The 20,910-nt window shown below is 51.1% G+C and overlaps 2 protein-coding genes across 4 annotated transcripts in view; both read right to left on the bottom strand.

The window, feature by feature from the left end:
- The window catches only part of FAM222B (family with sequence similarity 222 member B), a 35,578-nt gene extending 25,228 nt beyond the window's left edge, over window positions 1–10,350 (bottom strand). The window contains exon 1 of one of the 2 annotated variants that reach the window (XM_021550899.4): window positions 10,209–10,350. The gene's annotated coding sequence lies outside the window, so the exon portion shown is untranslated. The remainder of the gene's footprint in view (window positions 1–10,208) is intronic. The other variant, XM_021550896.4, reaches the window with a different exon arrangement.
- A 1,564-nt stretch (window positions 10,351–11,914) lies between these two features.
- Window positions 11,915–16,951, bottom strand: ERAL1 (Era like 12S mitochondrial rRNA chaperone 1). Of its 2 annotated transcripts, XM_085557362.1 has the most exons (12): window positions 16,849–16,951; window positions 16,662–16,697; window positions 16,494–16,631; window positions 16,279–16,406; window positions 16,117–16,194; window positions 15,944–15,990; window positions 15,528–15,589; window positions 15,013–15,125; window positions 14,327–14,707; window positions 13,768–13,917; window positions 13,453–13,533; window positions 11,915–13,187 (listed from the first exon to the last, which is right to left on the bottom strand). In XM_085557362.1, the coding sequence occupies exons 1-12, from the start codon at window positions 16,934–16,936 to the stop codon at window positions 13,065–13,067; spliced, it is 1,425 nt and encodes a 474-aa protein (XP_085413488.1). In that variant the 5' UTR covers window positions 16,937–16,951; the 3' UTR covers window positions 11,915–13,064. The 2 variants fall into 2 exon arrangements, with proteins under 2 accessions (XP_085413488.1, XP_077643645.2); XM_077787519.2 differs by having other exon boundaries at window positions 16,494–16,697.
- Window positions 16,952–20,910: the final 3,959 nt, after the last annotated feature.

Raw genomic sequence — 20,910 nt, 5'->3', positions numbered from 1 at the left:
TCCCATTAAGCATTTTTTCCTTATAAAATAAGCAAGACAACGCGAACGTCATCAGTGGAAATCAAACCAGCTATTTCAACTCGAAAATTTCAGCTGAAAAGACTAAGCTGAAATCATGATTTTGCATAATTGTTTCCCTGCAAGAAACATCTTGATAATATCCCATTCTGCTCCAAAATTAAACAACAAAGATTAGCACGGATGTATTTAAGACTATATACCTGAATGGTTTGCCTTTGGTGTACAGTTCTTCTGGGAAATCACTGTGACATACAGCATGCTATTACAATTAAATATGCAAGAAAGAAGAATTAAACTGACTATGAATAATTAATACCCTACAATACTACTTCATAAGGGAAAGTCTGGCTGAATATTCCCGCAGATAAGATATTCCCAAACACAAGGCACAGCAGAGCTGGCAGCTTTACTTTTGTGATGGCGTTTAAAACACCAAGTAACTTTATGGCTGCTACTCAATTCGAGAGAAGGTGCCAGTCATCCAAGCCTTTTCCTGCTGGATTCCCATCCAGCTTCTGAAAAATGGGGTAAATGCAACTGTTGCAATAGTTGCAGCACCCTTCATCTATGTCCCAGAGGTAACAAGCTTCCCAAACACTTTCCATTAAAAGGTATAAAGCAATTATCTGACATCCCAGCAGGGACAATAAAGCAAATATGATGCAACAATTACTTGGGTGATAAGATCAGGCTAAGGTTGTGAGAAAAAACAATTAAAAAGGCTTGCAAGAGCTAAGGAATGCAGCTTACTTTCCCAGAATCTCTCTTAAGGACAAAGATACCATCAGCTCCAAGAGTCGACCTTCCTGTTTCGAGTTTACTGTTCTGGAGGCTGCAGAACATCTACTGTAGCAAAGCTGAAAATGGCAATTAAATTAAACATGCTTTTTTTTGCACAACATCACCCCTAAATTGCATACATTAGTATTTACTGAAATACTTGTAAAATTGATATCCAACTGTTGGCATTTTCTGTCAGACTCCATTGTCGGTCAGTGTCGGGTCAGCACAGTGCTAATTGACACAAATGTATTTGTTGCACATTTTTAGTTGGAAATGCCCAGTTCCTCCCAGTTTATCCATGCATGACACACCCAACACCCCTTTTGGGGAGAGAGATTTGAGATCCAACCATCATTTGTGATCACTGAGGTGGAATGTGGCACTGCTACTAAATTGCTGAAGGTGACAGCATCCCTCTGCTCCTGTCCCCAAATTGCTCCAGGAGGGTCTTGCTCCTGCAGGATCCAAAGCAAGCACGAGCTGAGGGTCTTTCTGAGCACAGGCAAAGCCATGTTCCAAGTATGCTGGCTTAATATTAATTTTCTATTAAAAATTAATAGGATTAAATGAAGCTTGCAAGCCTTTGGGCACCAAAGCAGTTATTTTGCTGACGCACTCGTTGCCCAGAGGAGCAGGTTGAGAGCTCCTGCAGGATCCATGTGGCTCCTGGGGGGAACAGGGGGCTCTTCCCCCAACCCCCAGAGGGACCCTGTGTTCCATCAGTGCTGTGTCACCCCGTCCTCCTGCCCAGAAACTGGTGGGGAAGATGAAAAACCCTGATGAGATCCCAGTGAAAACCCTTGGTGTATTCCCATCTGAGATCCAGCCTTGTCTGGACACTGCCTCCAATCCTCAGCCATGTGCCCCTTTCCCACTTCCCAAAATTAACTCCCTTGCCAACAAGAACTCTGCAAATATCCGGAATTTACATAAGCTTAACCTTCAGTCCCTATTAATGTTAACGGAATAGGAAAAAATTAACCATGTTGCAAGCAAAAAGACTGTATCTGCATTTCTAATTATACAACAAAACACACCACGTGGCAGTATTTCCAAGCACCTTGCTGGGAATAAAATAGCCAATGGACTGAGGCTTCCATTTGGAGTGGTGGATGCAAGAGCAACCAGCACTGAGGCTGTCAGAGTTAAGGGATGAGGATGTGAGAATTAAGGGAAATGAAGTGACATATGCGAACGATGATAACAAAAATGTTAATAATTAGAAAAACAGTCACCTTAAAAATTTAAAATTTCATGATCTCTCCTACTTTTTAATGGCTTAGCCTACTTTTTCCAACCTAATTTGCATGATCAAAATAGGCCTCCTGCCAGGAAGCATTAAAATGGCAGCCCCCCATCGAGACAAAACTCCTTTCACCATACGAGACTGAAGGACTAATAACTATTCCTAAAAACATTTTAAATCCATTAACGTTGTTTAGCAAACACTTATTTAGAATTAGTGCCGCCATCAGAATTTGACTGTGCTCTACTAAAGTGTTTTATAAAAGCCTTTGAGGGAGGAGCAGGTCCCTCCCAAACACCTGTGCCATCTCCAACCCTCTCCAAAAAGCTGAGCACCCTCACACTCCTACACATTTTCCATTCCAAAACCCCAAAGCATTCCCAAAATCAACCAGACAATTCCCAACAGCTCTGCAGAGTGCCAGGCTGGGCAGCTGGAAGAACCCTCCAAGATACACAAAGAAGCCAGACCAGAGTACACCATCCCCACCAACCTCTACAGTCAGCAATTAATTCTATACACCAAAAAAACCCCAGGTCAGTACAAAAATATAAACCTCAATATTACTGATGTACTGAAGATTTGGATTGTAGTAGAGATATATGGGTTTATACAAATTTGTCCGAGCTTTGTGTTATCCTTCCAGTGCCATCTGCACAAAGCCAGAGTTTTATCTGAGCATTGGATACTAAAATAAATCATTTTCTCCATATCTATGATCTTGTTGGAGACAGACGCCACAAACCTGAGAGCTGGCTAGTGCAGGCTTGTCTAGTCACAAATAAAATTACATCCACATCAATATGATTTATTTTTAATAAAAAAATAAGGCAAACCAGGCTCTTCATATTGAAACAGGCTCAGCCAGCACCCTCCATGCCCACAGAAGAGATCATGTACAGTGTGAAATCATCAGAATAAAACTGGGATTTGCGCTGTCACTTCCCCTAGTAAGAAACACCACTACCAAGAGACATATTTTAATTGCCACACGTAATGAAAAGTACCTGCTCATTCTCCACTTGCTGTACTTATTGCTATTTAAATTCAGGACTATAAGTCTTGGCAGGGTATTTTCTGGTGACTGCAGTTTTCTGGAGTGTCCATGCCCCAACAGATCTTTCAGAGTGAATTTGGCTCTCCAATACAACACTAATGACCCATCTCTGTCCGTGCATGAGTGAGGTTCTTGGGCTGCACTTCTCAAAGCATCTCATCCTGAGTGTCCCCTGTGAGCGGGGACCTCACAGTAATTAGCACAATCTGATACTGGAAACTCAACTTTAATTCTAACATTGATCCCTCGGGACAGCACAGCCCATGATTTGAGACAGGTTTGTCCCAAAAGACCCTTTGTTTCTACCTTTCAAAGTCACCAAAGGCTGGCAAATAAATGATATTCTCCAAAAGCTTTGCAAATTCTTTTCTCCTGGCTGGATACATTCTCCAACCAGCAGCCACAGCTAAAGGTTTATACAGGATCACTGAAAGCACCAAATCCGTTTTATTTTCTTCTACAGAGCAACTTCTAACATCTGCAGTCACTGCTATGAGATTGCAAAGGATTTTATTTGCCAAGTCAAGCTGTTGAAAGGACAGATTATAAAAAATAAACACTAACCATTTTTAGATCTAACTTTCCCCCACAGACCGTGTTTTATGCCCTTTCACTGGAAATGTTACATTAGAATAAAATCAGATTTAATTGGCTCTTAAATAACTGAACAGCCACTTAAATTTTATTTCAATAGCAGTAATTCATAAATCAAGCAGCTGAAATCCTAGCACAGAGTGACAAGTAAATAGAGCAGAACACAGTGAAGGAGAGCACGAACACCACATGGTAAAAGGTGATTTTTCTCAAATTTCACATGTCACCATTTTATGGACATCACAAAGGTACCACCACATAAATACTCAGATCTCAAACCTGTCAGTTCATAGCAGTACCTGCTTAACAAAGACCAGTAGATGATGATCCTTGCCCAACTCCTTGCTAGGAGAATGGCTGGGATTTTAGCCATGGATGCAATTTCCCTCATGCACACTAGATGGAAGTATGGAAAAATCTTAATTCTTTCCCGTCTCAACTTAAATTCAAGTGGTTGAGATGTTATGTTGGACTGTCACTCTGAGAAGAATTTTTTTTTTTTGTTCTTCATCAGCAACTTCACTCATTGATAAGCTCTAAGTAAAAAGATGCCCTGAAATATTAAACTAAGCAGTGTTGAAAATTAATACTAAACATAAGAGAATATACAGCAGAAATACTAAATCTATTATTCAGGCTAATTTCTAAAGTACATACATTCATTCCTAATAATTCTAATTTCTAATTATCACTAGTGAGATCCTTCAGAGACACTGAAGTTACATTTTTTAAACCTCCAGGTTATTATAAGAAACACCACCTTGTTAATGAATAGAAACAGGGAACAGAAAAGGTATAAAAGGATTCATAAATGCTGCTGCAGTTTGACTGGAAAAAAGCCCCAGCAGATTTGTAGAATATAGTGGGAGAGGAGAGGGAAACAGAGAACCTGAAGTCTTGCAGAACAAGCAGATCAGAGAGCAGCAAACCTGAATGGGATTAAATTACAACACAAATCTCCTGGAAACGATCTTAAAAGTGACTTGTTCCAAAACAATCAATTTCTAAATTTAAACACTAAAGAGTTCACAGACACAAAAACTAAATCAGGCAATGGTGTGACCAGGAAAAGGTGCTGGAAGACCTGTTTTCTCTCCCCTACTCTGGCTTTTTCATATATTGATTTTCCTCCACACTCATTCACAAATGCTCAGCAGAGCTGTGAACAATTTAAAGTCAAGGGATGCACAAATTACCAGCTCCAGGAACACATCATCCATTCGAGGCAAAAGCTGAGGGTTTTGCTGTAGCTGAAGAAAATAAAAACCAACCCAGAATCAGAACACGCTGATGAGCTGGAAGACAAGGGTGAGCAAATCCCTAATTTTCCTTGTCCACAACAAAGCCAAAGCACATGACATTCCTTCAGCTTAGAAGACAACAAATTAGGAAAACCAGTGCCAGAACAGAAGGATGAATGAAGAACAATGCTGGATAAAAGAACACAAAGTAGGCATGAAGGGCTCTCCTTTCCAGATGTTAAGAAGACATGCTGGTTTTCATTCCAGGTTTAAAAAAAGATAAGCAGAGGAGGAAGTTTACTTTGGAGAGTGGGAGCATCTGCATAATTTTTTGAAAAAGATTCATACAAAGATTTCCTTCCAACAGAATTTAAACTAGATCTATACATATATACATAGATATATGTGGTATTGGCTCAAGACAGTCACCTTACAATATTTTTCAAAGTGTTTTCCATGCAGCAACTGTCTACAGAGAGGAACAAAATGAGTGGCAAGGGACAGCCACAGGAAAGGGCAGGACTGTGAGACACACATCCTCCAACATGAACACTCCAAGTTTAACAACATGAAGGCAAGGAGAGGGACAGCAGGATACAGCAAAGGATATGCTGGGGGCAGGAAATGAGAAAAGAATCCACAGCGCTCAACACTGACTTATGGGATATTTTACCAACAAAAACACTTTTTTTTTTTTTTTTTTTTAATGCGTGGCTCCCACCTTAACCAGCCCAGGGAGATTGTCCCAGTATGAGGAAGGAAATGACAGAGAACAACTGGATGCTGGATCGCTCTGAAGAGCAGAGCATGGTGTTTCACCTATTTCCATTGCTCTCGCGTGGTTCCCAAATTAGAAACAATCAGAATCCTGCTGGAAACAATATACGGCACCTTAATTGGGTTGGCTGCACTACAGACGTCAGCAATGTATCACTTAGTAGATCATTTTCTGACTGTTTTTTTTTTTTTTTCTTTAAAACTAAAAATAGCTGCACTTTCATGGTTCACCTTTTCTACATCACCTTTACTACAGGCACCGTAAGAAATTAAATGTTAGCACTCGCTGCCCACTGAAAATCCTACAGGACCCACACCTGCTGCAGGCAGGATCTGTCACCTAATTCAGCAGAATTGTACTTAAAGGTTTGTCTCAGACATGCTGCTTTTATAGAGGACCTGTTTTCTAAAACATTTCCCCTAGTACACCCATCAGTGCACAGTTCACTTATCTCTAAATAAATCAAGGACCCAGTGCTCCACGCATTCCAAGCGCTCCAGAATTCCTGCATGGGACTTGGGAACTCAGATGAAAAATCTTTCCCAGTTTTCATCCCCAAGTGTTACACCCCCACTATTCCCTACCAAACCCACGCTGCAGCCAAATTACATTCCTGTGAAATTATTCCAAGAATGAAATATAACCATTTTCCTCATAAACCCTGGAAACTTGGACTAATCTTCACACACAGCATAAAGAAGTTAAGCAATGGGAATATATAAATGAAGAGTAATTCTTAAGCACAATGGGGAAATAATTATAGCAAACATGTAACAAATACAAAATGAGTGGGGAGGTGTGGAGACACCCAGACAGAATGTGCTGAAATAAGGAAAAGGCACCTATAGGATCCGTGAGGTTGGATCAGCCATGAGCTACAGCTGCTGGCTTTTTAAGTGTTAACTTAAATCAAATTACTAAAAACATAGGAACCAGCAGCAGATGAACACAGAGATCTCTGTCAGCTCCAGGTACAGGCCAAGCTATGCCCTGCTTGGACAGTAAAATCAGCTTTTGAAAGATTACAACCCCTTGGAAAAATATCTTCAGGTAAAGTTCAGAACAACTTTTCTGGATGTCAGCCAGCAGAATGCCTATTCAGGAGCTCTGTTCCTCAATCAGTATTTGGAAAGTTTGTTGGTTTTTTTTTTTTTTAAGTAAAAAGATGAATAATGTGACAAACTCATTTTAGCATTCACAGTCAAAGTAACAATCTGGAATTAAAAGAAAAAACTGCTACAAAATCTGTGTGGTAAAGATTTCAACACGAGTCACAAAATACAATGGGAAAATGGGAATGTGGCATACCACACAAGAAATAAAAAATTCAATTATTCACTTCACTTCCTAGTTTGAGAACATATTAAATTGTTTAAACATCTCAAATGCTGAAAATTGGAAAGGGTGATAGAATCATTACAGATGCAGAAAATTGTGAAAACTTTACACATCCTCAGGAGGATCTTACCCCAAAAACAGCCTCTGAAGAGTCAGCAGGCCCTGGATGCAGTGTACTACTACACAACAGAGTGACCTGTTACTCACCTGCTGGGTGTAGCATTTCAGTGAACTACATGTTCTTAAAGCAATTATTTAAAAGTGCTGATCATCTGTTAAATAACTCAAACAAATCAGGCTCTGGCTATGTTCTGGGTGGTGTATTTAGCAACTCCACAAATCCCAGAATCCTGCAAGTCACTTCATAAATCTGTGACTCTCCTCACTGTTACCTCACCGAAGATGAGTGAGCCAGGAATAAAATGTTTTGGTGATGGAGGTTTTTAGGGTGAGGCCAGCCAAGGCAAAATTTTCTACTTCCTTCTTTCCCCACCTCCGTGTGCTGGCCAATAACAAGTCGTGGTCAAAAATAAAGAAGAGTAAAAATGAATGGACAGACCAATGTTAAAAAGTAAAATATTGCAGTGGAAACACTGAGAAAAGTTTCTATCCCACATGCAGGCATTTCAGCAAGTGCAGCAGAGGACACAAGCTGAGGTTCCTACACATTGTATGAGCTTCTGGGAAATACAGATACTTCAGTCCTTGACAAAAATCCTTAATTCTCTTGATCTGGTAACAGTTCCCAGAAGCAAGCATAGATACAAAAGCTTATCTATCAGAGGACAACTTGAAACAAATACAAATAAGGCTTAAATGAAGGCAAATATCCAAGCTGCAGAGAACACAACGGTTCCTTAATTTCACATTTGGAGAAAAAACAATACTATGTGGACATTCTCCAACATATTTTTAATGTTATTAACAGAAATAGCACCCCAGGCTGTGCTCAAGCTGAAAAAGTGTGAAGCTGTTTGCAATGTGAAGTGAAAGGGGGATCAAAAATACCATCTTATTAAATGGCATTTATTTGGTGCTAAGTGAATTATTTATTCAACTGAGAAGTTCACAAAACGACAGGGGGGTAAATGCAAGCGAGGTCACTACTTCATGTCAGTATCAAAGCTGATCCTTAGCAGAATTTAAGCACCTGCTTTTTCTTTTATCTCAGCACAAAATGAGATTTCTTTCTTTTTTTTTTTTACACTTCAAAAGCCATGTAACACAACAGAATATATGCCAAGCATGCAAAAACAGAGCATGCCAGCATCTTTCAGCAATCAGCTTTCCCTTGTCATCCATTATGCCAGATTTATCTATTTTTGCTTAATTCTTGCTCCAGCAATACGCATCCTTCCTCTCTCCAGACTATCAGGCTGGTTGGGCTGGAATTCAATACAGCTTCTTAAAATAGTTGAGAAATATTGAAAATATTTGAAGCGATGCCTGAGAATTACAGCCAATTCATCAACTCCTCTTCCAGCTCCTGCTCGACCTGTGCTCCCCCAGACAAGGGGCAATTCTCTTTTCTTCACCTCAGTAATTCTACCCAGTGTAAATATCATTTGGAAAACAAATAGCCTTTCTTTCATGGAAGCATTTCTCCATGAAAGCTTAGATTCTGTGCTAATTGCAAACCCTACCCTCTGACTCGCTTTTGATCTAAACCCTCCTCTGCTGAAAATTAATAGTGAATGCATTTGCTTTAAGTTTGCTTTCTGTTATCAATGCTTTTCATCTCCAAATTTCCAAACCCTCTGGACTGGCTTTACATGACACCAGATCCACCGAAAAGCTCTCCCTGAATCCTTCACTCTGCTGCTGGCTGCAAAACTCTGCTCTCCCCACCTCCAGTACCTGTAAGACATCTGAACAGCATCTTTCCCCACTGCTTTATGCACCCACTTAAATAAACAGACTCTAACTAAAGCTCAGATTCTTAAAAAGACCTGATCAGAAAAAAATAGGCTGAAAGGAAAATGCAACTCTCATCACTCTATTCCCTCACTGTGGAGCACAGAATTTTCTCAGCCGGCTGCTGAATCAGACGAAGTTTCCACAGTGCACACACACACAGAGTCACAAAGCCCCAACACGTCCAGGAGGATTTATTCCATCACAAAGTCACTACCCTTGCTCCAGCACAAATGACATCACTTAAGAACCCAGCCTTATCTCCTGAGAGCTCCCAGCTCCCTCCTCTCCCGCAGCGACCGGAGCAACAAAGAACAGGGTTTGTGCAATAAGGAGGGAAAAAGTATTGCTGCAAAAAGTTTTCCAGAAAAACTTGTATTTTCTTGAGAATGTGACTATGGAAAAATAAAAGACTGTAGTAAGAGGCGAGCAGAACGAATTCTGGTAGAACTAATCAACCTGCATCTGTGATTTAGCCTAAACTTGTACTAGTGCTACCAAGGGAGGGTGAGAGACGTCTGTGAGCCCTCGCAGGTGTTGGTCGGGGAGGTTCACACGCTGCAGCACCAAAACCATCTCAGTACTTGGCTGCACGAGTGGACTGAGAACTGGAGTCCAGCTCTGCAGTTTCCCTCTTCTTCTTCGTCTTCAGACACTTGAAAATGGGTTGGTAGGGAATAAAAACGGCGGATGATTTATTGACGATACCTGTTCCCTGCCCGTGGGAAAGACGCGCTTTGAGGTCCCTTCCAGCCCAAACCAGCCTGCGGGTCTCTTGCAAAAAGACACTTTTCTTGGGGAAGAATCACACAAAGGATGTGCTCGCACTGCGACCGCAATCCCCCCTTCCCCCTGACGGCACTTCTGTCGCGACGGCTGAGGCGCTATCGCGATCCGGGCCGTGTGCGCGGTGCCCGGGGACAGCTAACGAGGCTACCGGGGCTACCGGCGGGTCTGGGAGCTCCGCGCTGAGCGGGGGACACCCCGGGGAGGCGCGATGGCAGCGACTGTCGCGACAGGCGGCGGGTGTCGCGACAGGGGGGCGGGTGGCCACACCGGCGATGCCCCAGCGGGCGGGGGGAGGGGACGCCCGGGAAGGACAATGGTGGTGGGGGGGTACGAACCGCGGCGGTCCCGCCGCGCTGTGAGCGGGAGGAGGAGGAGGAGGAGGAGGATGACGAGGCGGAGGTGACGGCGGGGCCGCGCCCTGTCGCTCCCGCCGCGTGCCGCACTTACTCTCGGTGCCCCTGCCCGGGCCTCATGGCGCCGCCGCCGCTGTGCCCGCCCGGCCCCGCCGCCGCCGCCGCCGCCGCCGCCCGCCCCGGCCGTGCTGGCTGCGCAGCCGCCCCCGCGCACGCGCGGCCCGCGCGCCGCCCGCCCCGCCCCGCGCACGCGCGGCCCCGCGAGCCAGGGAGGGGAGCGGGGGGGAATGGGGGGGGCAGCGCCGCGCCGCCCCCTGCCGGTAGCCGGGGGTAGTGCAGGGGAGGGGGACACGGGGGGCACTGGAGACGTGAGGGAGGGACACGGCGGGGACACACTGGGGGACACTGAGGGACATGGCGGGGACACACTGGGAGACATTGGGGGAGGGACACGGCAGGGACATACTGGGGAACACTGAGGGGCATGAGGGAGGGACACGGTGGGGACACATTGGGGGACACTGAGGGACATGGCGGGGACACTCTGGGGAACACTGAGGGGCATGAGGGAGGGACACGGCGGGGAAACTTCGGGGGTATTGCGGGGTATGAGGGAGGGACACGGCAGGGACACACTGGGGGACATTGAGGGACATGGCGGGGACACTCTGGGCGACATTGGGGGCATGAGGGAGGGACACGGTGGGGACACACTGGGGGACATTGAGGGGCATGAGGGACATGGCAGGGAAACTTTGGGGGTATTGCGGGGTATGAGGGAGGGACATGGTGGGGACACACTGGGGCACACTGAGGGATGTGAGGGAGGGACACGGCGGGGACACACTGGAGGACATTGAGGGGCATGAGGGAGGGACATGGTGGGGATATATTGGGGGACATTGAGGGACATGAGGGAGAGACACGGCACACACTGGAGGACATTGAGGGGCATGAGGGAGGGACACGGTGGGGACACACTGGGGGACATTGAGGGACGTGAGGGACACGGCAGGGATGCATTGGGGGACATTGAGGGAGGGACATGGCAGGGACACACTGGGGGACACTGAGGGGAGACACAGGGAGAATGTGAAAGGGACATGTGGGGAACAAGCAGGGACATAGGAAGGACATGGGGGGACATAGGGAGGACATGAGGTCATGGCAGGGGTACAGGGAGGACATGAAGGGACAGGAGGGGGGACAGGGAGATGCAGGTGGGTCAGGAAGGGGACACAGAGGGGGCTCTGCCACAGCTCCGGTGCTGCCCACGCTGAGGTCTCCCCCACATACCTGGGGTCAGTCCTTCATGGAGTTTTTTCCCACAGGGAAGGGATGATTGGCACCCCTGCAATGGGCTTGCAATGGGATAATTAACCTAATTCTCAAAGCTCATTAAGGAGCTGCAGGTCGGGGAGGTGAGACACTTCACCCCTTGCCATGCCAAGAGCATCTCCACTGCCCCCAGGAGTGGCTGTTGCTGTGGGCACTCGGCTCCATCCCTGGAAGCAGCCTGGGATGAAGCTCTGGGGCAGCACAGGGTGATCCTGACCCCTACCACGACACAGCCACACAGAGGGGACAGCTTGCCATGAGATCCCTCCAACCCTGCTTACCCAGCTTTTCCCCCCACAGGGTGCAACCTTCAGAAGTCACAGCTCAGAAAACAGGATCTAAAGCTCAGCTGGGAAGGAGGAATGACATGAAAGTGCCCTGGTTTGAGCTGGAATAAAACAGAGGGAAGGTGGTGGCAGTGAGGTCAGGCTCCCAGGGAGGAACAAAAGAGAGAACAATCACTTGTGCTGGGACCTCATTTTATTGCAAGGGAAATACAAAAGTTGGACAGCAGCATCCAAGGGACCACAGCACCCCCTGCTCCTCGGAAACAAGAGGACACTCTGTGCAGGTTTCCCAATGGAGTTTTCAGTTATCTCACATTCCAGATAGAATTCTTCAGCAGAAGGGTAAAACATCTCTTTCACAGTGCACCAGCAAAGAACAAGGGGCTGAGCAGAGTTGGGTTCCAGACCCTTCCCAATCTCTTCACTGCTGGGGTTTTCTTCCCTCAGGGATTTTGATTTATAACTGCACATGGAGATTCACCTGGATTTCTGGCAGGAAGGTACCCAGTGCTCCAAATGCTGGGCAAAGAGACAAAACAAGCCCTGAACACCAGGTCCAGGCACACACATGTGGTGCCAGGCTCCACCATGCCAAAGGCTCTGCAGAGCCAGCCCTGCTCCTCCAGCCTCACCTGTGCCAGGTGCTCTCTGTTACACCTGAGCTGCAGAACCTGCTGCTCTTCCCACTTTGGGGTTTTCTTTAGCTGCAACAGCTGCTGTGTTTGTATCTGTGACCCTGGTGCAAAAAGTGTGGACTTGGAAGTGATGCAATAAACGACTGGAATTCCTAAAACGTGGGTCCATGCTGGTTTGCATGACAGACAAACCAGTCAGGCATTACAGATGTTCCAGCTGCCAGCAAACCCCTACAACTGACTCCCTGCACCCACCAGCTTCAAAAGGGCGGGGAGAAAAGTCAACATGAGACCATCAGGTGGGCTGGGGCGGCCTCGTCCTCCTGTGTGACCATGATTCAGCCTTCAGAAGAGAATACAAACACGTGCTGACAATCCTTCACTGTGACCCCTTGTTTGCTACACGGCAGCAGATGCTCCTGAACCTCCACATACAAACACCTGAGAGCAAGGACATGAGACACGGCCCAAAAGAAGCAGGTGGCAGCTCTGGAAATGCAGTGCCAGAATCATGGGTGCAGCTGATTCTCCAGTGTCTGTCCCCAGGTCAGATGCCATAGAAGGTCTGAAGTAACCATAGTAACTCCATCATCCTCTATTTCTGGATTCAACAAACGTGCCAGGATACCCCCAGGAGTGGTTTCTCCACATGATCTGAGAGTTGAAGGGCTGTTAAAACACACCAAGTGCTCAACCCTTCACCTCCACCTTGAGCTTCAGGCGGACTTCACACAGGAAAGCGTTCATCAGGTCCTGGCTAGCCTCCTGAGCAATCCTGCTGATGACCCTTCCTCCTCTTCCAATCAACATCCTCTGTGTTAAAACCCAGAGAGAACATCATCAAACTCACCCTTACATGGCCCAGGAGAACGGTGCAGCCACAGAAGAAATGAGGGAAATTCCAGCATTAAATGGTGAGGCAACTTTGGGAAGGTGTAAGCTGCTACTGAATAGACAGTATTGGGTACATGGCTCTTCCCAAAAGAGAGGGAGAGGGAGCACAGCAAGAATGCAGGAGTTGGACTTGGGGAACCTCCCTTCATGCTGTCCAGCATCCCATCTTTCATCCTTCACTCACCTTATGAGACTCCCTTGGCACCAGGAGGCTCTGCACGATGAGGAGCTCCCCACATTCTCCTTCCTTCCATATGTCCGTCACCTGCGACAGCAAGCGAGCCTTCAGCAATCCTGGAAAATCCTCAGGAACCCCCAACACCACTCCCTGGGAGACACCAGCACACAAGGGTGGCCCCTTCACACACAGAAAGGGTCTTGGAGCACACCTGCAAGCACTGAGTCACCCCACAGATCCCAACAAGGGGATTCTCATCACACAGCCCGAAATTCCCAGCAAGACAGCTCAAGGCCAAGCCTGCCTGGGCACACTTCCCACCTGAGTCACTCCATAAGGCACTTCCAGTGGCAGGTACTCCAGGACCTTCTCCCTGATGATATTATCACAGATCTCCTGGGGTGACTGGTTGGTCAGGACGTCGCTGTGGAATTCCCAAGGGCCTGGCTTGGCTTGCATCAGGAGGTACCTCTGTGGGCACAACACACCCCCACCAGCTGCCACGTGTCACCCACACAGTGCCAACATCCCTGGGCTCCTCCTGCAGAGAGGGCACTGCTGCAGGGCGGTGGTTTGGTGCTTTGGGCAGGGACAGGAGAAAGGGAAGCTCGGAAACCCCTCCCTAGGGCTGTGTGTATCACAGAAAAGCCCACAGAAGCCCTGGAGCTGAGAGACAGCAGTGGGTGGATTCCTTGCTGTTTGGAGAGCCCCAGGTAAGAGTTTTGCACAGAAAGCTCTGCAGATGCAGCAGGGACACATCCCAGGTTGACACGTGACACTTTCCCCGCTCCCAGGCCAGGAACAGAAGCTGAGGCTCTGTATGAAGAGCTGGGGTCCCACCCCAGGCTCCAGGTGTGACACAAGTTCAGACTGGAGTTACCTTGAGTGTATCCACCTCCTCCCCATGGAGAGCTGCCAGCATGAAGATCTCCTGGAAGTGTGGCCAGCCTTTCGTATCTTTTAGATCCTTGTGTCCATGGTGCTTTGGCTCTTGGGCTTCCTCTGTGCCAGCACCCCCAGCATCACTGCTCTTGTCCAAACCAGAACCTTCCTGGGCCTGATTCTTTTCCTGCCCAAAGGGAGACCCTGGGACCTTGCTTTCACATGGAGAAGCCTGACTGACATGAAGGGGAGACTTTGCTGAAGAACTGGAATCCTGTTGAAGTGCAGATTTCACTTCCAGTTTCTTTCCATTTACAATTCCCTCTGTCAGGTCAGTTGCTATTTCCAGCAGAAGAAACTTCTTCTTTAGTATATCCACCTGAAGTCAGAGAGAGAAAGAGGTGTCAGGATTTATCCTAAATGAAGTGGGCAGCTTTTTCTGAAGGAGCCAGAGGAAAGCACCCAGGGAAGCAGCTGCTGCAGGACAGCAGAGTTTTGTGACCAGAGGATTGAAACCCCAGACAGCAGCACAGCTTCAGGGGTGCTTGCAATGGGTACACACACACACCCCTTGATATTCTGGAGCAGAGGGGGAAAACTGTGTCCTTTAACACACCAGGAACACAAAAACCCATCACTGCTGGTGCCTTCCTGAAGAAGGCAGGAAGAAGGAGCAGGATTTACCTTGTTCAGGACCAGGACACTGGGGATGTGGGGGAACTGAGAGAGACACTTGAGCACCTCCTTGCTCAGAGAGTTCCGTGTCCAGTGATCCGACACATCCACCAGGACCAGGACTGCCAGGAAAGAGGGAGGGAAACAGGATTAATCCACATTTTCCACAATGTTCACTTGCAGCTTTAGAGTCTGTGGTCACTCCCCTCCTCAGGAGAGGCACAAAAAGAAGAATTTTATTGAAAACACTAAAAATGCACCTTACCCATGTCACCCTAATGACATCACACGTGCTAAATCTCAACATCCAAGCCCAATTATTAACCCAAAGTGCCTCCCCTTGGCACCAGGCAGTTCTGATCCCCTCCTCAGCTCAATATTCCACATCTTTTCTCTACTTTTCCTTCCTTGTTCACACTCCCTGGGCTGCCTGTGCTGCCAGCAAACACCCAGATACCACAGCTGGGAACTTGTGTGGCAGAAAAGGATTTGGTTTGATCCAAAAAAAGTAGTTGAAAACCCACCTAAGTCTGCGTGTTTCATGCTGTCCCATGGGTCTGTCAGCATGTTTTCATCTAAATTATGCCTGAAAGACACATATAAATGAGTAAAACAGACATGCTTCATTATAATTGTGTTCCTCCCTCTCAAACTAGAGGGAAACCTCATTCCAGCTGCCCCAAAGCTGCTTTAGGGGTTGTGACATCCCTTGTCATGTGCAGACTCACAGAACCACACACAAAAAGGCTCAAGGGACATCACAGGCTCTGTGTGCTACTGAAATTGCAACCAAAAAAAATTATTGGAAAACAAAGTAAGGCTAAAAATATGCATTCATCTTGCTCCTGTTTTACAGACCTTGCACAGAGAAAATCACATTCCTGTTTTATCAACTCTTGCTAGGCAGCACACACCCCCCTCCCCACCCCAGTTCTAGTACCTTTTGGCTTTTAAGGGATTTGTGAGGCCAGGTGTGTCCAGGATGATCTAGAAAAAGGAAAAACAAACATTTCACGTTGGCCAGCAGTGAGAGGTCAGGGGAAAGCCCTATCTTTGTGCAACGAGAGGTGATCCCACGGGATACAGATGAGCAAATGCTGCTCCAGGACTCACCAGCTGCGTGTCCTCGTGCGTGATGACACCCCAGGCCTTGCAGCGGGTGGTGTGCACCTTCCTGGAGACTGGGAAAACCTGCAGGAAATTCATTCAGCACGTTACACAGCCGGGACGTGCCAAAAACCCAGGCAAACAGCCTGAGCCTCACCCCAGCTTCACCTTCCTGCCCAGGAGCTGGTTGGAGAGCGTGGATTTCCCGGCGTTGGGAGCGCCGATGATGGCGATCCTCAGCACCCTGGGCTGCTGGGGCTGCTCGGGCCGACTCTCCAGCAGCCGCTTCTGCTCCTCTGCCAGGGAAAGGAGGAGCTGGGACGCGGCCAAACCCTCCGCGGGTCGGGATCGCCCCGGGGCGGAGCGGCAGAGCGAGCACTCACCTTTGTCGGTGGCCACGGGCGGCGGGTGCTGGCCCGGAGCGGCGGGCGGGGCCTCGGCGGGGATGCCCAGGAGGGTGCCCAGCGCCGAGCTGCTCCCGCTGCAGCGGCGGGGAACGCTCGGGATCCCGCCCAGCGCCGAGGGAACGCTCGGGATCGTGCCCAGCGCCGCGATAATCCCGCCGCAGCGGCTCCCCGGGAGGCGGGCTGGAAGAAAACACCGAATTCACCAAGAACGAACCCAAAACACACCGAGCGCGCGCGCGCGTCCGGGCAGCGCTCAAGCCACCACAAAGCCTCTCGGCCGGCCCCGCCCGCCACCTCCCGCATCCAGAGGACGCCCGCCGCCCCAGCGCACCCGCTCGCAGCCGGAGCGGCCCCGCCGCGGCGGCTCCGGCGGCGTGGAGGGCGGCGCGGGCGGCAGCCGCGGCCATGGGAGCCGCCATGCTGGCGCGCCGCGGGGCACGCCGGGAAGCGCGCGGCGCCCGCTGCCATTGGCCAACGGCGCGGGGCCAGAGCGCCGCTGCGCCGCGGGGGATTGTGGGATGGAAGCGGCCGAGGGCCCGGCGGAGCAGGGCGGGAACGCGCGAGCGCCCCCTGCCGGTGCCACCGGCGGGGTCCCGGTGTCACCAGTGTCACCAGTGTCCTCCCAGTGTCACCATGCTTCCGGTGTCACCAGTGTCACCAGTGTCCCTCCCCTGTCACCATTCTCCCGGTGTCACCAGTGTCACTAGTGCCCCCACAGTGTCACCATGCTCCCGGTGTCACCAGTGCCACCACTGTCGTCCCAGTGTCACCATGCTCTCGGTGTCGCCGGTGTCGCCAGTGTCCCCAGTGCCCCCCCAGTGTCATCATGCTCCTGGTGTCTCCAGTGTCACCAGTGTCCCTCCCCTGTCACTATGCTCCCGATGTCACCAGTGTCCCCAGTGCCCCTCCCCTGTCACCATGCTCCCAGTGTCACTAATGTCCCCAGTGTCACCAGTGTCACCACTATCCTCCCAGTGTCACTACGCTCCCGGTGTCACCAGTGTCACTGGTGTCACCAGTGTCACCAATGTCCCCAGTGCCCCCCCAGTGTCACCATGCTCCCGGTGTCAGCAGTGTCCCCAGTGCCTCCAGTGTTCCCCGTCACACAGCCCAGCGCTCCCAGTCCCTTCTGCAGCACACGCACCCCAGTTTGTCCCAGCGCACCCCAGTTCTGCCAGGCCCGGAACCCCCAGGGCATCGATGTGGTGAGGAAGGAGAGCGGAGCCGTGGTTCTGTGCCTCTTTATTGTCCTGTGCCTGTCCCCAGGCTCCATCACCGTGTCCATCTCATTCCATCCCGTGCCACTCCCATCCCATCCCGTGCCATGCCGTGCCATGCCGTGCCGTGCCGCGCTGCCGGCCGTCGGCAGAACCGTTACCATTACTAAACTCAGTAATGGTAACGGTTTCCCCGCCGGCCGCGGGTCCCGGCTGTGTCCGGATCCTCTCCCAGCCCGGGATGTCCCCGCCCGTGTCGCGTGTCGCTGCTGCCCGGTGCCCCGGGCCGTGTCCCGCTCGCTGCGGGCGGGAGGAGGTCGGTGCAGCCCGGGGAGTACATCATCTATACTGTAGTGTCTCATAGCCAACTTACAGTATACGATGATATCCTGCCCGGGACAGCGCGGAGAGGAGAGCAGAGCCTGCAGGGGACAGACAGCGTGCTCAGGGAGCCCAGCCCACTGCCACCCCGGTGTCACCGTGTCCCCCAGCCCGGTCCTGTCGCCTCCTGAGCCTCCTGGAGGCCTCCCTGCCCCAGCACCTCCCCACCTGCTCCTTATCCCTCCCAATTCCTCCACCCCAGAGCAGGAGAGAGGTTCTCAGTGCCTTCCCCACCCAGGTGTCGCCCCTAACCCCTCCTTGTCACCCCATTCCCACCGCCCTGGAGAGGAGCAGAAGTTCCCAATTGTCCCCCTACCCCATCTTTGCTCCCCATTCCTGCTGCCCCAGAGAGGGATCGAGGGCTCCCAGTTGCCTCCCTACCACAGCCTGCCCCTAACCCCTCCTTTTACTCCAGACCCCCCATCTCAGAGCAGGACAGGGGTTCCCAAAACCCCCCCTTTGTCTCCCCAGTCCCACCGTCCCTGAGCAGAACAGCAACTCCCAGGTGGTGGCACCTACCTGTGGGGGTGGCACTGGGGCTTTGTGGGGTGCTGGATCTGCACCCGCCTTATAAAACCTGCTCTGCCTCATCTGCATATCTCACATCTGCACTGCACAGCTGGATGGGGCCCTTAACCCCTTCATGCCCGGGGGGGGGCACCGCCCCGAGCAGCTCCCCCCCCCCAGCCTGGCATTGTCCATGGGGGGATGTGGGGTTTGAAGGGGTCACCCCCTGCATCTTCTACTTCAGGGTGGCCTCACAAATGCCCCATCCTCCTGTGGTGAGCAGGATTATCCCTTCCCATAGTTGTGGGGACCCTGAGCTGGGAGCTCCCCACTGCAAACTGGTTCCTGGACAGTTGTTGGACAGTGGTGTTGGGCAGGGCAGGGGATGGGGCCCAGGAGGGACATCTGGGAGTGGGAATCACCCTACACAGGTCACCCTTCACAGGCACCCTCAGGTGAGGCACAGGGTACACCTGTGTGCAGGGAGCCTGTGTCCCCTGGGGTCGGTGACTTCTCTAGTGCTGTGCCCTTGGCCATATTTGCTCTTCCGGGGGACATGACCCCTAGCAGTGTGTCCCCAAAAAAAGGATTTGCCCTCCTGCCTTTAGGGACACTTGAAACATATTCCCCCACCCACGGGGATGTGACCCTTTGAGGGATTTATCCCCCAGTTAGGTGTCCCCAGAGGACACGCTCCCCTGGTCATCTGTGTCCCCTGGAGGGGTGTAACCCTTGGCTGTGTCCCCCCGAGGGCCACATGTGTGCCCCTCCTGACCACGCGTGTCCCCAAACGGCTCCACCCCCTGACCACGAGTGTCACCTGCCTGTGCATGACCCTGGTCACTTGTGTCCCCCAGCCCTGTCTGTCCCCACAGGGCCACATCCTGCAGCCAGCGCTGTCCCATTGTGCCGGGTTGTTTGCTCCAGGACAGGATGGCATTCCTGGAAATCGGCTGGGGGGAGGTGATAATCCCCTGCAGGCCGTGTGTGCTCAGGGTCCCGATAAGCAGCAGCCTCTGGCTATCAGGGACCCTGCCCTGCCACACAAGGTGTCCCTGGAGCCACTGTCCCCTCTGGGTGACAGGAGCAGGGGCAGCACGGCCCACCCTCCCCCTGGCCTGGACAGACCCTGGCAGGAGGGGACACAGGGTCAAGCCCTGCTCTGAGCCTGTCCCAGGGCATGCGGCTGCGGGGACTTGGGGCTGCAAGGGACCCCCTGTTTTGGTCCCTCTTGTGACCCAGAGCGTCCTGGAGCCCCCAGTGTTCCCCAAACTGTGGCACAGGCACCCCAGCATGCAGAGCAGTGACACGGGCAAAGTGTCCCTGAGCCCCCCAGTCCTGGCCAGCTCCAGGTGAGTCCCAGGGATTGTCCCTGTGGGGTTATCTCCACGCTGGCTGCCAGCCCTGCTGCCTTGCTCAGCACTCCAGGGCAGCCCTGCCCTGTGGCCTTGTACCCCATAGTGGCAGAAGGGGCCTGAGTGTCCCCCAGGCTGGTACCACAGCTGCTGTGGGAACCCCCAGGTGCCACAGGAGACCCCCGAGTGCCACAGCCCTCCCAGCAGCCAGGCTGCCCCAGGGCAGCGTGCCTGCCTCCAGATAAGGAGGCACTGGGGCTGCAGAGCTGTCCCCACCCTGCCTATCTGCAGGGCCACCCTGCAGGACACATAGGACAGGGCCTGTTGTCCTGCCCTGGGTTTAAGGGGACACGGAGGGCACAAAGAAACCATTTTCCCCAGGGAGGGCAGTGCAGCAAAGCCCTCCATGCTGGCTGTCACTGGTCCTGCTTGCAGGGTCACCTCAAGCAGGACAGGTACCCCCAGAACCACCCTACTATCCCTCGGGGCAGGGAAGGGTGTGTGGAGCTGGGAGAGGGCTCCGATGGCAAGGCAGGGGGACATGAGCTGCTGCCACCAGCCTGGCTGCTGTGACACAGTGCCTTCAGCTCCTGCCAGCCCTTCTCCAGACCCCAGGGTGCCACTCTTTGGGGTGCCCTGCACAGGTCACCTCCTGGGCTCACACAGGCCACACAGCAGAGTTCACTCGGTGACTCCACACTCATCCCTGTGGGCTCACGACAAGGCTCTATGCCGAGGAGTGCTGGGACACAGAGCCCACGGGGACACGGTGACCATGGGGAAGCCACCAGCTGCCAGGAGCCTTGGAGGAGCAGCGTGGCACCCCACCTCCCCGCGCGACCCCTCCCGGGCCAGCAGCCCCCGGCCAGCCCAAGCCACCCAGGGGAGCCAGGGCGGGACAGACAGGGGCGAAGGACGACACGAGCCCAGGCA

This window comes from Lonchura striata, chromosome 19 (genome assembly GCF_050655825.1).
Source record: "Lonchura striata isolate lonStrDom1 chromosome 19, ASM5065582v1, whole genome shotgun sequence".
In the NCBI taxonomy this organism is placed as follows: Eukaryota; Metazoa; Chordata; class Aves; order Passeriformes; family Estrildidae; genus Lonchura; species Lonchura striata.
This window is presented reverse-complemented; position numbering and strand designations above follow the sequence as displayed.